The 13799-nt window shown below is 41.3% G+C and overlaps 1 protein-coding gene across 3 annotated transcripts in view; it reads right to left on the bottom strand.

Annotated features, from left to right (window-relative positions):
* Tiam1 (T cell lymphoma invasion and metastasis 1) overlaps positions 1-13799 on the bottom strand; it is a 425562-nt gene that overhangs the window by 66547 nt on the left and 345216 nt on the right. For all 3 annotated transcript variants that reach the window (XM_017798903.2, XM_029564903.1, XM_008835990.3), the window contains 3 exons: positions 12746-12850; positions 5536-5617; positions 86-172 (listed from right to left, as the gene is read on the bottom strand). In XM_017798903.2, coding sequence (XP_017654392.1) covers positions 86-172; positions 5536-5617; positions 12746-12850 — 274 coding nt within the window. The remainder of the gene's footprint in view (positions 1-85; positions 173-5535; positions 5618-12745; positions 12851-13799) is intronic.

Raw genomic sequence — 13799 nt, 5'->3', positions numbered from 1 at the left:
AGAAAGAGCCAGCCTCAGCAACATCCCAAGCCCTCCGACTACAAAACACCAAAAAGACAGAAACAGACAAGGCCTCCAGCCTTACCTTTCTTGGAAGCTAACCCCGTTTCTTTCACGCTGTTCACATACAGTCTTCGAACACCATCTTCTTCCACAGAAGAAAGGGAAAACCCTGCAGAACACAAGACAAAACAGAACTCAGGGCTTGCACCTCCAGAATGTTTAGTCAACAACAGGAAGTGCCTGCTGTGAGCAAGAGGTGTGTTTACTGTTTGGGTTACACTTTGAAGTGACTTTATTTTCCCCTTGTTCAGGTTGTTTTACACAGCAGACAAATGTATTTTTAGACCATTCTAAAAGTAACTACTTATAAAATTAAATATCACTAGGCCCACCAGTCTTTATACTTCATACCTACCTGTCCCTGTACATGAAAAGAATGTTATTTTACTTTACCTGTTACCTGTTTCCTGGTAAATGATATCCTAAATCAGACAGATAGCTTATCTCATCAGGGTCTCTTACATTTTCCTCATCCAATCTACATCCTAGGATACACTATCCCAGGATTTAGGATCTATCTATGGTCATCCATATGTACTGCTATGAATACTGTCTTCATTCATAATCACATTCTGAAAACGGTGAGGAGCAACTCACTTTACACACCCCACTTCATACAGGAAGTAACTGATTTCACACCCAACTTGTGAGTGACCATGGAATGCTAGCTGATTAACCAATGCTGAGCAGAGAAAAAGGTTGTTTTAAAGAACAAACAAGTGATCACAGACATAGAACGATTACAAGGCTGGGTGCCAGGGAGTCATTAAACTTTTCAGGTAATGTCAAAATGGATCTTAAGTTTTTGGTTTAGTCCACAGGACCAGGAAATAGGTGACCCCATGTAGGCAAAACCAGAGGCCAGCCACTGTCTAGTCTCCACGTAACGTAGCTCCCTCCAACAGGGAAACGGCACAAGCTGCCCTGGGACTTTCCCACTCTCCATTTTATTCATCTGAATTCCATTCTTATAGTGGGAGAAAAAAAAAAAAAAAAAAGATTAGAACTCCTAAAGGGGATGTGCCAAGGACCAATTTTCTTAGTTGGAAGACAAAATGGGCCTCTGCAGCCATCCGTGACCAAAGTTGAGAGAAGTGGTCCAGGGGGATTCTTTTCTTGGTCTTCTTTTGTCTTTTCATTTGTTGTTTTCAGTTTTTGATTGATGACTGACTGACTGATTACTTGATCATCAAGGAGCGAGTGAGGGCAAGGGATCCATCCAGTCTAAGGACTGCATTTGACTACAAAATGGTGTACCAGGTACTTGAGTACAAAGTACAGGTATGAGGAATGTATCAGCTATTCAAGCTGGTGGGAAATCTCTGGAAAGAGGGCAGATGAAAAGACCATGGGCACAACTTCCTTTCTAAAGAACATTCAAGAAATCTTCACAAACATACACAGCTCTTGTGCTGGGCCTCATCTTGGAGGACATATGTGTAGGAGTGAGGCCAACAGAGGTTCCTCTGCATTCCAGGAGGATAGCTCACCCACAGTCTACCATGCAGCACAAGTACAGAATGGGGTGTGCATAATCACCTACATTAACAAGTATAAGAAAATACTAAATAGACTATGGCTGTTTGTTTTTAGGTTCACAAAGAACATAGTGCTCTTACCAGCCTGAGGTCAGATTTTTTTTTTTTTTTTTTTTTTTTTTTTTTTCTTTTAAATGTCGTTCCTTTTAAGTAGGATAGCAACACTCTAATCTCAGCAAACTCTAACAAAAGTTTTAAAAAAATGATTAGGGCTAGAGAGATGCTCAGCAGTTAGTCAGCACTGGCTGCTCTTGCAGAGGACTTGGGTTCAATTCCCAGCACCCATATGACAGCTAACAATTGTATCATGCAACATCTGAGCTAACTACCACCTAAGGGCTGACATGGACAGAAAAATCCCTAAGTGTTAGCTCTTCAAAATGTATTTAGCCAGTTGGATTATTACATCATATTTCCCTCCCCAAAATAGAAGGCAGCATTTGGTGCTGTCAGACTGCATTGTGTTGGTGTATGTAGACAGCTTTCACATATGCTGAGCTCAATGTGTAAAGAAAGTCACACTTAAGCTGGTGTGAGTGCTGGATATGAATTTAGATGCCTCAGGGGCTTTTGAGATCAGAGGCCACCAGATCTCTCAGAGTACACTGATTGTCAACTTGGCAGGATTTGGAATCACCTAGGAGACAAGCCTCTGGGTGTACCTGTAAAGGATTTTTCTTGATTGGGTTAATTGAGTGAGAAGATAAGACTATCCTGGGCTTGGGTTGTGGACTACATCAAAAAAATGAAGTTAGTTGCCAGTGAACATACACAACTGTGAATGCAACTTAACCAGCGGCCTCAAGCTCCTGCTGCCAAGAACTGATGAGGGACTGTTCCTGCAAACTGCGTGCCAAAATAAACCCCTTCTCCCTTGGGTTGCTTTCATTAGAATATTTCATCATAGCAGCAAAAAGTAGCTAGGACAGGGACTCTTTAGCCTTCGCGGTCTATATAAAGATTGCTGACAGGTGTTCAAACACTAGGGACACCTGGTTCAACTAAGGTCAACTGCCATACACAGCAGGGCTTTCCAAAGTTCAGTTCAGCCAGTGGTTGGCTACTAACTGTAACTCAGGGGCAGAAACCAAGACAAAGTCCAGAGAACCTCTTAGAGTAGTATGACATGGCCATACTACAAAAGTAGTGGTAGTTACAAAAGATGAGGAACTGAATCCAAACATCCTTTCCTTATGTCCCACAGTCGACTGAGAAGCTCTGCCCGCAGTACTGTGTGGATCAATGCACAGTGCCCTGTAACACCCTCAATTGAGAGAAGGCAAACGGGTTTTAGGAGCAATTCAGTCACTCTAAAAAGTTTATAAAGTACAGCCCTCCTCCCTTTCTGTGGTTGCAATTCCCCATGGGCAACTTTGATTACAATACTTTGTTAGAATTGTTCCTTATTATAATCTATTGTTGTTATTCTTCAGATGCCTGATGAGCCTAACTTATAAATTAAACTTTATTATCAGTGTGCAGGGGAAAAAAAACAAACCAAAGGGGGGGGGGAAACAAAAACAAAGTATATAGGACTTGTTATTATCCCAAATTTTAGGCATCTGTGGACTATCTTATAACCTATCAGCTAGGGAAAATAGGGGTGACTCTATGGTGGTTTTTATGACTATTTCTGAGGCCCCAAATCACTGAATCTTAGACTAAGCGTGCAAGAGCTTTGGGTTCATCCCTCTCTAGATCCTTGCTAGTTCACTCTTTAACAGGACAAGAGCGACACCCATACCAATCAAAATTAAGGAAACTAAGCCGCCAAAGAGTAATTGTCACGGAGCATCAGACTCCACAGGACCTGACACTTGTTCACACCAGTCCCACCAATTATGGCTTTAATCACTGAGGTCACACTTCTGTTACATAATAAGCCTTTTATAAACATCAATTCTTTGCCATTGAAAATGTCCTCCAGGCTTTCTGATGTGTTTAGTTTGAAAGGTCAAGCATGAAGGTATAACGTGAAAGGCCAGGGCTACAAAATTAGCTTCTATTCACTAAGCAACACCATTCTGATGAGCATTTAGGGATGAAGAAGTTTTGCCTATAGAAAGAATTTAATATCCTTCTGTTCAGTGAAGGGTTTTGGAGATTTTCAAATGCTAAAAGATTAACAGCTGAATTCAAAGAAAAAACTGAATATTAGCAGTGGTTTAATGACAGTTCATCAGGAACTTTGAGCTCCTTTGGGCACAGTGTAGGCCCACACTCGCTGGCCACCTGCTTACAAGGGCCTCTCCTCTGTAAGCAGGTGGCCATGTGATTTGTTGATTGTCAGCAAGACCTGCCTTGCCACCTCCTTTCTTTCCTCTCTGCAAAGCCATAGACAAGGTCTCAAGTGACAGCTGCTCCAGGTCTGGGAGTTGAAGTACGGATGACATAAAAAGTCTCGGGCAACCCACAAAGGATGTGTGGTGAAATTCCACTGCTTTGCGCCTGTTTGTGGCCTCCGTTAACTTGGCTTCTCCTAGCTAATATTGCATTGGATGGATTTCCCCACTTACTCCATTCTAATGCCAACTTGGTTACTATATAAGTCATACAGACTAATGCTAAGAACATCAATTGAAACTACTGAAGGATTACATGCCTAATTACAATCAGAATGTAGACATCCATGTAGAAAAGTGTTAATATAGCAGACATGTCTTTGATTCTTTGAAAAACCTGCTTACGCATTTGTTTCTTGCCTGACATCTGACCCCTTGGTTCTGGGGAGAGTTCCCAACATATTAGCATGGCTCTTATGTCTAAACTGTAAGAACCACATGGTTTATCATGAGTACCCACCTTCCTCCTGGGAGTCTGGGATTTTAGTGTATGAGGCAGAGGGTGCCTAAGCCCCAGACTTGGAGTCCCTACAAGTTCCCCAGCAACAGAATGAATCAGCAGCTGTCAGAATTTGATTCTGGGGACCCAACCCCATCCTGTCACTGCAGTGGAAGAGCATCTGAGAAGTGTGTGCCTCTTCCCTAGACTCTCCTTCCTTCGTTTCTTTGCTGGTTTTGCTTTGTGTTGTTTTACTGTAATAAATCAAACTCATGGGAGACACTGTGCAATACATCGTCTCAGCAGATCAGCAACCCGGTGGTAGTTTTGGGGATGATGACACCAAGTAAGTCCTTTTAACATTATTCAGAGGGAAAGGGAGCATGGTGTCTATGTTTATGGGTGAAATAGGTGAATACATACTTCCTTCACATGACAGGCATATCAGAATACAAATAATCTAATCCTCCTGTATTCATTTCCACATCCTCTTCCTCTTTCTCTCTCTCTCTCTCTCTCTCTCTCTCTCTCTCGTTAATGAATTTTTGCAAATTTTATACAGTTTCTTTTTTGATCTTTTGAGACAGGGTCTCCTGTAGCTTCAGCTGGCCTAGAACTCACTATGTAGACCAGGCTGGTCTTGAACTCACAGAGATCCACCTGCCTCTGCCTCCCAAGTGCTGGGATCAAAAGTGTGCACAACCACACCTGGCTCCTTCCCTTTTTATGTTTATTTATGTGTATTTGTTTGCATGCATGCCATGTGTGTAGGTGCCCATGGAGGCCAGAAGAGGGCATTCCATTCCCTAGAGCTGGAGTCATAGATGGTCATGAGCCCATGTGGGAGCTGGGAATTGAACTTGGGTCCCCTAGAAGATCAGCAAGTGCTCTGCTCCACTCAGCCATTGCTCCAGCCTCTCCACTTCATCCTTCTGACAGTAGGATCCCAGAGATTACAGTTAGGAAACAGGCTGAAGCCTTCCCTGTGCTTCCATCTCTTCCTACCTCAGCAGCTGACTCTCAGCAAGCAGCACTGGTGTCAGATGTGTTGTTTTAAATAGACCCCAAGTGTTGTTTATTGGATTGTAATTAAGTGCAGGGAACGCTTTAACTGGAAACACAAACACCAAAGTTCAAAGACAAATAAACCTACCGTAATTATCAGCGGCCGTGTCTGACTTCTCAATGTGGATATTCTGAGTGACTTTTGGACAAATTTCAATTTCTTTGTATAGCTGAAAATTACAAAGAGAAGTCTAATTAGGATTCCATCAGAAATAACTTCTTAGGATCTGTCAGCATTTTGTGAATCTATTTTTTCACAACTGACACTTGAACAAAAATATATATCATAATCTTTTTATTGAGAGTCATAGTGGAAACTTAGAATTCACATCCCCAAACTCCATCTTGGTTTCTCAATAATGCCCCTACATGACTCTATATCTATAATCACCCCAACTCCATCACAGACCTAAAAAATAATGCTACAGTAATTAACTATCTCTAGTACTGGGGGGGGGGCATCAAAATCAGAAAGAGGTTACAAACATGTTGGTATGAGCTGCATGGAGAGACAAGAGAACTCTGCGCTTCCACGGACCACTTTTACTAGAAAAGTTCCCCACAGTACAAGTCAATAGGGGCAAATGTTAATACCAAAAGGGATTGTGCAGAACTACATCAAAATGAGCTAGAAAACTGATCAACTGTCTAGAAACCCAACACAGAATAGAGTAAGCTTCTATATATAGTCAATATTAAAATAGTGCATAGTTCCCACATCCAGAATATTGTTTAAATGAATTGATATTTCCATTTTCTAGAACTGAACCTAATGTCAAAAGACAATAAATAACTTAAGTTCCAACTATGTGTCTTTTGGTCTTTTACAAATGCTACGAAACAATTAGAATCTCCCTCTCAGAAATAAGGGAGAGTAAGCCCGAAGAGAAACACTTGAATAATTTTATAAAGCCAGGATTGAAAGAGCGGAACCTAAACCCAGTTGTCTGACTCCATTAAGACACCTCCCAGGCCACGCTGGGAACTCAAGGGGTAGCAAGGCAAGGAGAATGAACCTTCCTAGGTTACGTGAACCTAAAGCTGAACTCCAACTTGAAGACAAAATCCAAAAGCAAATGTATCAAAGACTCCTACGGCACTTAAAAATGGTCATTTGATCTTCAAATGAAAACAAATCCTGAGCTGTGGAATCTAACAGTCTGAACTGTGCACCACGTAAAGTCCTTGGTGACTGGCTGCACTTCCCCCTCTGACCATGCAGTTATCCCTCCAGAAATACTTTTATTCAGATAAGTAGAAAAGAATGCAAATTTCTTCCTTTTAACTTGTTTTGGTGGCTAAAGAAGTTAACATAATATTTAAGGTTCAGAAGACTGGAGATCATGTGATGGAGTGGGGCTCTAGGGATGTTGGCAAGTACAGCCCAGATTTGCCTGAACATCCTACATGAATTCAACTGCCACCCCATGCAATGTGTCAGGGGCACATTGGTTTTTATTGAGATAGTTCAGAAAGATTTCATAAAATTAAATTCCCAACTTAGAAGACATCAATTTTAAAGATTTTTAGGTTAGAAAATACCATAACTAAAATGAAACATAGCAAACTCATTAAGACAAATCATAACAGCACAGTGCTCAAAACACTGTCCATTTCTGACTTGTACTTCAGTTTCGCTTTGGCAATGTATTTTTTCAAATCTCCTTGACAGGCAATCCACTTCCTCCAGGTGGCAGTATATAACCACTTGTTCTCGCCATCTCCGCGAAGATCCAGGGGGAAGGCAGCTTTGTGAGCATAATCTTTTCCTGCCTTTTTGTTGGTTTTAGATGACCACCCAGAATCAAGTAGACCAGCCTCTGAACCAGAGGTTCATTCTTGAGCTGATTAAGACTAAGGCCAGGTTTACAGCAAAAACTAGTAAAAACATATGAATTATTTATTTTATTCATTCATTCATTCATTCATTCATTCATTCATACTAAGGCCAGGTTTACAGCAAAAACTAGTAAAAACATATGAATTATTTATTATTCATTCATTCATTCATTCATTCATTATGTGTATGCGTGTACTGCCTGCATGTAGGTAAGTGCGCCCGTATCGTGCAATGCCCGTGAGGACAGAAGAGGCTGTCGGATCCCCTGGAACTGGAGTTACAGACAGTTGTTAGCTGCCATGTGGATGCTGGGATTCAAACCCGGGTCTTCTGCAAGAACAACTAGTGTTCTTAACCGCTGAGCCAGCTCTCCAGCCCCAAAACATATGAAATTTTAAGAATACCATTTTAAAATGCTTTCTGTGAAATATCTGGAGGTAGGAAATTTGGAATCCAATCATGTTACACATAAACATCTTTAATCAAGCACCACACACATTACCTTATTTTAAATCAGTGATATTGTATGTTTTCCTCCTCTTCAAAAATTGGATGAAAAGATCATTAGGTTTTAGTAACACTCTGATTAATCAGCCACATGAGCTCAATCGTGGTCATTTCTTCCTGTCTCCCCTGGATGCCCCAGACCAAGCTCCTGTTGCCTCTCAACTCAACTATGGCACCCCTAGCTTGCCATGGCTTTGCCTGCCTGTTCTCTTATGTCTCCCGGTCAAGAAGCCTCTTACGACAAAGGTCAATTACCCATCACTAGGTAGTGCAGGGGACAGGTTCCAGGACACCCATCACCCCAGAAACTCAAAACCCATGCACAACTCTCTCAAGGAAAATAATATAGTCTCTGCATAGAATCTATGTACACACCCTCTCATATGCTTTAAATGATCTCTAGACAACTTTTCCTCCTTAATACTGCATAAATGGCAGGTAAATTGTTTTTAATATTGTATTATATAGAGAATAATGACCAAAAAGATTGTACATGATAGTATAGCTATGACTATCATATTGTATATTGTACTGTATATGTTATAGATTAGTAATTATGTAGGTTTCATTGTCTGTTTTCAAATGTCTTCAATCTGAAGCTGGTTGACTCCACAGATAGGGAACACACGGAGATGGAGTGTCATGTCCTTTTTCTCCTGGGGTTTCCTTCTCACTCAGAGCCTATACAGCCTGTCCGGTTCCCTTTGATCCTCACTTTCAGCACCCACCTTTGCACCCTCGCCATTTACTCTCCTGGTACAAGCAGGTGAGCCACTCCCTCCATGCCTCAGACTTGGTCAGCTTTACTGCCTCTTCTGTGTGTTTGTGTACAAATGGATGTGGAAGCCGGAGGAGAGTGCCAGGTGTTCTCAGTCACTCTCCACCTTTAGTTCTTTTTTAAAAAAGATTTTATTATTTTTATTCTATTTTATGTGTATGAGTGTATTGTTTACATGTATGTAAGTGTACCCGTGTCATTCAATTCCCATGGAGCTAGAGTTATGGATGGTTGTTACCCGCCTTGTGGGTGTTGGTACTAAAACCTGGGTCCTCTACAAGAGCAGCCAGTGCTCTTAACCACTGCACCATCTCTCTAGTCCCTCCACCTTATTTCTTCAGACAGGGTCTCTTACAGAAACTGGAGTTCACCGATATGGCTAGACTGGCTGGCAGGCAAAGTCTGGTGATCCCTTCTGCCTCGCCTCCCCAGAAGGGAATTACAGTGTGCACCTGTTTTACCTGGGTGCTGGGGATTGAATTCAGGTTGTCAGGCTAGTGCAGGAAGCATCTTAGAAACTGAGCCTTCTCTCCACCCCATTACCTGTTCCCAAGACACTCTTCTGCAAAGCACAGTTAAGACTAATGCCTGGCTTTTACTCACCCCTCATTCCAATGTCAAACCTAAGCTTATAGACACCCCATCTCGCTATGCAATTTCTTTAAGTTCTTGCTGTTCTCAGACCCCAACACTGCTGACAATAACACATTTTTATACGTATCTCTGTAAATCCGAATAGAGGTTCCTCCAAGTGTGGAGGAATGTCACATGTCCTGTGCCTAGAGAATCAAAGATTATGCCAGAAACATAAATACTAAGTAAATATTTGGTAGATGAATGAAAAAATAAATTAATCATTTTTCCTGCAAATTTTATTCCCCTTCACTTAATAAGAATACATTAGTGTGAGTTTTTTGAAAAAAAACTATTGCCTGCACAGAACACACTCTGCTTTGTGAACTGTTCCATGGGTTAGTTCAAACAACTAACGAGTAATGAAGACATAGCCAGAGTCATTACTTATAGCAATACAATCAGCACAGCAGATAGACTGGTAGATCTTCTTCAGTAAGAGAATCCTTTGACCACCAGCATAAACATACTATACCCTCCACAACATACTACACCTTCCAAATCCAGCACTCATTTTTTTAACTTGATCTCACGGTCATTTTATGTGTATGAGTATATTGCCTGCATGTATGTAACTGCACCCCTGTCGTGCAGTGCCTGTGGAGGCCAGAAGAGAGTATTAGATCCCCTGGAACTGAAATTACAGATAGTTCTTAGCTGCCATGTGAGTTCTGGGAATCAAACCTGGGTCCTCTGGAAGAACAGCAAGTGTTCTTAACTGTTGTGTAATCTCTCCAGCTAGCCCCTTACTACCAGCTCTTCTAAGTTAAGGAGCTAAGAAGATCTGTGATTTATCGTTTTAAATTGTTTTTGATAACTATTTTGTTATAACTAAGTCAGGGGCCACTCTGTGTGTCCTACTTCACGCAGCGAGGAATATTCCTCTGGGAAGGGGCTAGAAGCTTCATCAGGCAGCCAAAGCCATCCAGGGCATAAGAAGCTTAGAGAGTGTCATCAGATGGAGGTGCTGAAGTGAACAAGACTAGTGTAATCTTTCCTCAGTGACCTGGGTTAGAGACGTTTGCAAAGAGCAAGAGAGGATATCATGGTCTTTTTGTTCTTTGGATTTTTAAAAAAGAATCACAACATGTATATATCAATTATAGACCTAAACAGATTAGGCTTGGCACAATATAGTCTCCTACATTGGATAAGGCCATGCAATGTCTAAAGCTTAAAAATAATATGTGAGTAATAGACTTTCTAAAAATATGGCTTGGTGGCACACGCCTTTAATCCTAGCACTTGGGAGGCAGAGGCAGGCAGATCTCTGTGAGTTCAAGGCCAGCCTGGTCTACATAGTGAGTTCCAGGACAACTGGGGCTACAGGGAGACCAAAAAAAAAAAAAAAAAGGCTCAATTAGCAGCTTCTCATGTGAGCAGGGCATGAAGATTGGTTAGCTATGACTCCTGCAGTTTAGGGTACACAAAATTCACAAATCATAAGGCATAAAGTATATGATCTATCAGCACAGTTCCCTCCCTCCCCTCTCCTTTCCTCTTTGTGAAACAAGGTTTTACTATATGTCTCCCCAAGCTGATCTGAAAATCATTCTGTAGGCAAGGCTGGTCCCAAACTTTCATTCTCAATCCTTTCTCCAGTGCTGGCATTACAGATGTCCCCCATACCCAAGAAACAAAAGAAACCAGAACTTGCTCTTATTCTCCAGGCTGGCCATGAATTGCTGGGATCATGTGGTGATCCTCCTGCCTCAGCCTCCGTAGTTGGGGCTACACGTATGTGTTACAGTGTTGGGCTAAAGTTCCCTTCTATAAGTAAGGAAAAGGGTTTTTTGCTTGTTTGTTTTTGCCTATTTCCATAGAACACAAAACACTGGACTACTCTGCGCATTACAAAAAGAACACACCAGCTACTCTCTGTTAGGCTGACCTCCTCTATCAGTGCACTGAACAGCAGTTTAAAGCCAATTGATCATTTTAGTCCTTTTCTAACATAGAATATGATGAGACTATTATAGGTGTGCAACCTCTAAAATTTACTTAAAAACATTTAGAAGGGGGCTAGAGAGGCGACTCAGCAGTTAAGAGCACAAGCTGCTCTTGCAGAGGACACCTGGGATCAGTTCCCAGCACCCACATGGTGGTTAACAACCATCCATAACTCCAGTCCCACCCTCTTCTGACCACCGCAGGCACTGCACGATATAGTGCCCTTACATATATGCAGGCAATACAATCATACACATTTAAAAAAATTTTTAGAGGGACCTGAGGTGATGTTTTAGGCTGGAAGAAATAATCCAAATCATGGTTGATACAGTGGAAATGCGACTGTTGTACATTTGTCAAAACCCATTAAACAGTGCGCTAAGATTGGTGAGTTTCCTAATATATAAGGTATACCTCAATAAAGTTGATTTAAAGTGTCATTTCCTATAAATTCTAAAGCCATGGTTCCCCTTTCTAAAAGGAGAGCCTCTGGGTTTCTATTTCCAGTTCTTCTTTCTGTGGGAAGCCCAGACTAAAGTCTGCTGCTCCTGCTATCTCATCCACAGCAAGCATCTCTGTGGCCCCCAGAGGGATGGCCAAGTACTGATCAGCCAAAAGGCTCTCCAAGAGAGGCCCCCTCCTCATCAAACCTTCTTTATTATAACTGAAAAACTCACTGGCTAAGAAAAAGGAATCTGCCACTGGTTTATGGCAGTAAGAACCATTAAAAATCTACTACAGTAAACATTCTTTTTTTTATTATTTTTATTATATATGTATGCTGTATTATGTATGTATGTACACCCATGTCATGCAATGCCTGTGGCAGTCAGAAGAGGGCATTGGTTCTCCTGGAATTGGAGTTACAGATGGCTATTAGCTACCATGTGGGTACCAGGTCTTCTGCAAGAGTAGCCAGTGCTCTCAACAGCTGAGCCATCTCTCCAGCCCCAGAAAGTATTCTTTCTAATTTTGTAAGATCCTAGACATTTGAGTATCGGCATCTGACTATTTTGCCAATTCCCTTTGATGATTATGCAAAGGACTGATACATAAGCCAAATCTCCTTCAAAACCCAAGTTCTCTAAGTCTGTTGAAACAAACATCCACAAATGTCCCCAATAAATATAACTTCAGTTCCAAGAAGCTGGGATATGTTAGTCAGAAGGCTGTTTTATTTGTCTGTTTATTCCTAGCCACAAGATTTGAACTAGATAAGGATGTGGAAGTCACACAAAATTGGAGTTAGTGCTTTTATTATGACAACAGCCAGCTGATCTTAGAGTCACCAAATAAAAGGAAAAGACTGTCCATGCTGCAGGGAGAGCTGGACACAATGACTAAACTCCTATCTGAACTTTTGCCATGGATTTCCTGACAGCACAACACTGCTTTCTAGACAAACAAAGATGGCTTTCCAGTCTGGGGAGACTGTGATAAGTAAGGCTATCTCCACCAGCTTTAAGGCTCCAAATGAAGCTCATTCATTTTAGAATGTTCCACTCCACCAACTACAATTAACACAAGCACACACGTAATTTAAATATAATCTCCAACAGAATGTTCATGAAGAGCAGTCATAAACATTACCAGCTCATAAATGTCCTCCTCCGGCTGTGGAATATAGAGCTGAATCTTGTTTTCGATTAGAAATTTCAAGCGCAGGTAATGAGCAGGGTGATCCAGTTGATGTGCCTGGGGTGGAAGGAGAGAAGATGTCTGTTCAGTAGTCAATAGGAGTCATTAGTTCTCCAAGGACTGGGATCTGTTATCTTGTTTCCCAAGAACAATAGAGATTTGCTGCTGGTGAGGACTGTCAGGTTTCTATACTTCTTTAAACATTTGAATATTAAACTCAGACCTGGAACTCCTTCATAAAATTGCACGAGGATCATATGATTCAACGGAGACAACAGAGTCCTGGCCTCTTTGTATGTAGTCGATTAATTATGCTATTTAGCTGGCTTTTCAACAAAACCCATAACATCAAAGAGACCCTTACACACAACTGCATACATGCATACAGTAACAAGAAAGGGGGAAGGCATGTACAGTGAGAGGAAAAGCTGTGCCCAAGGAAACCTGGGGACTCTAGGACAGTTTTCAACAGCTCATTGCAGGCCTCAGCACACAGGCAAAGCATCTAGATTTCGGTCTCATTTATAAACTCGGAGGGAACCTCCCTCGGGAACAGCCTGGCTGGTATGCCGCCAACTTTGGAAGTCACACAATGATGTGCACAAGGAAGACAATTCTAAGACACTTAGGAATCAGGGCCCTAGGGCCTCTCTTCTGGTCTAGGATGGATCTTATCTACCTAAAAACCCATTCTTGAATTAATTCTGACTTAAAAAGCAATCATGATAATATGGCTTTATAAATACTTCTTAGTAGACAGTGAAGAAGACATAGGGAGAAAATAAAATGCTCCTCAAAAGTTACAAGGCGACAGGAAACTGCACTGCAAGAGGGAAAGTGTTTAAACTGAGGAATTTCTAAAGTGCCCTTTTTCTTTTTGAAAAAATCCTACTAACAAGTATATGATAATATATTTGGAGTTTGCTTACAAAATAATCCATAGGTAGAGGGAGAGTAAATGAATTAATGAAATTTAATTGATTTATTATAGAGTCTAGGTTATGGG

Source organism: Nannospalax galili, unplaced genomic scaffold (assembly GCF_000622305.1).
Source record: "Nannospalax galili isolate Female #2095 unplaced genomic scaffold, S.galili_v1.0 scaffold136, whole genome shotgun sequence".
NCBI lineage: Eukaryota > Metazoa > Chordata > Mammalia > Rodentia > Spalacidae > Nannospalax > Nannospalax galili.
This window is presented reverse-complemented; position numbering and strand designations above follow the sequence as displayed.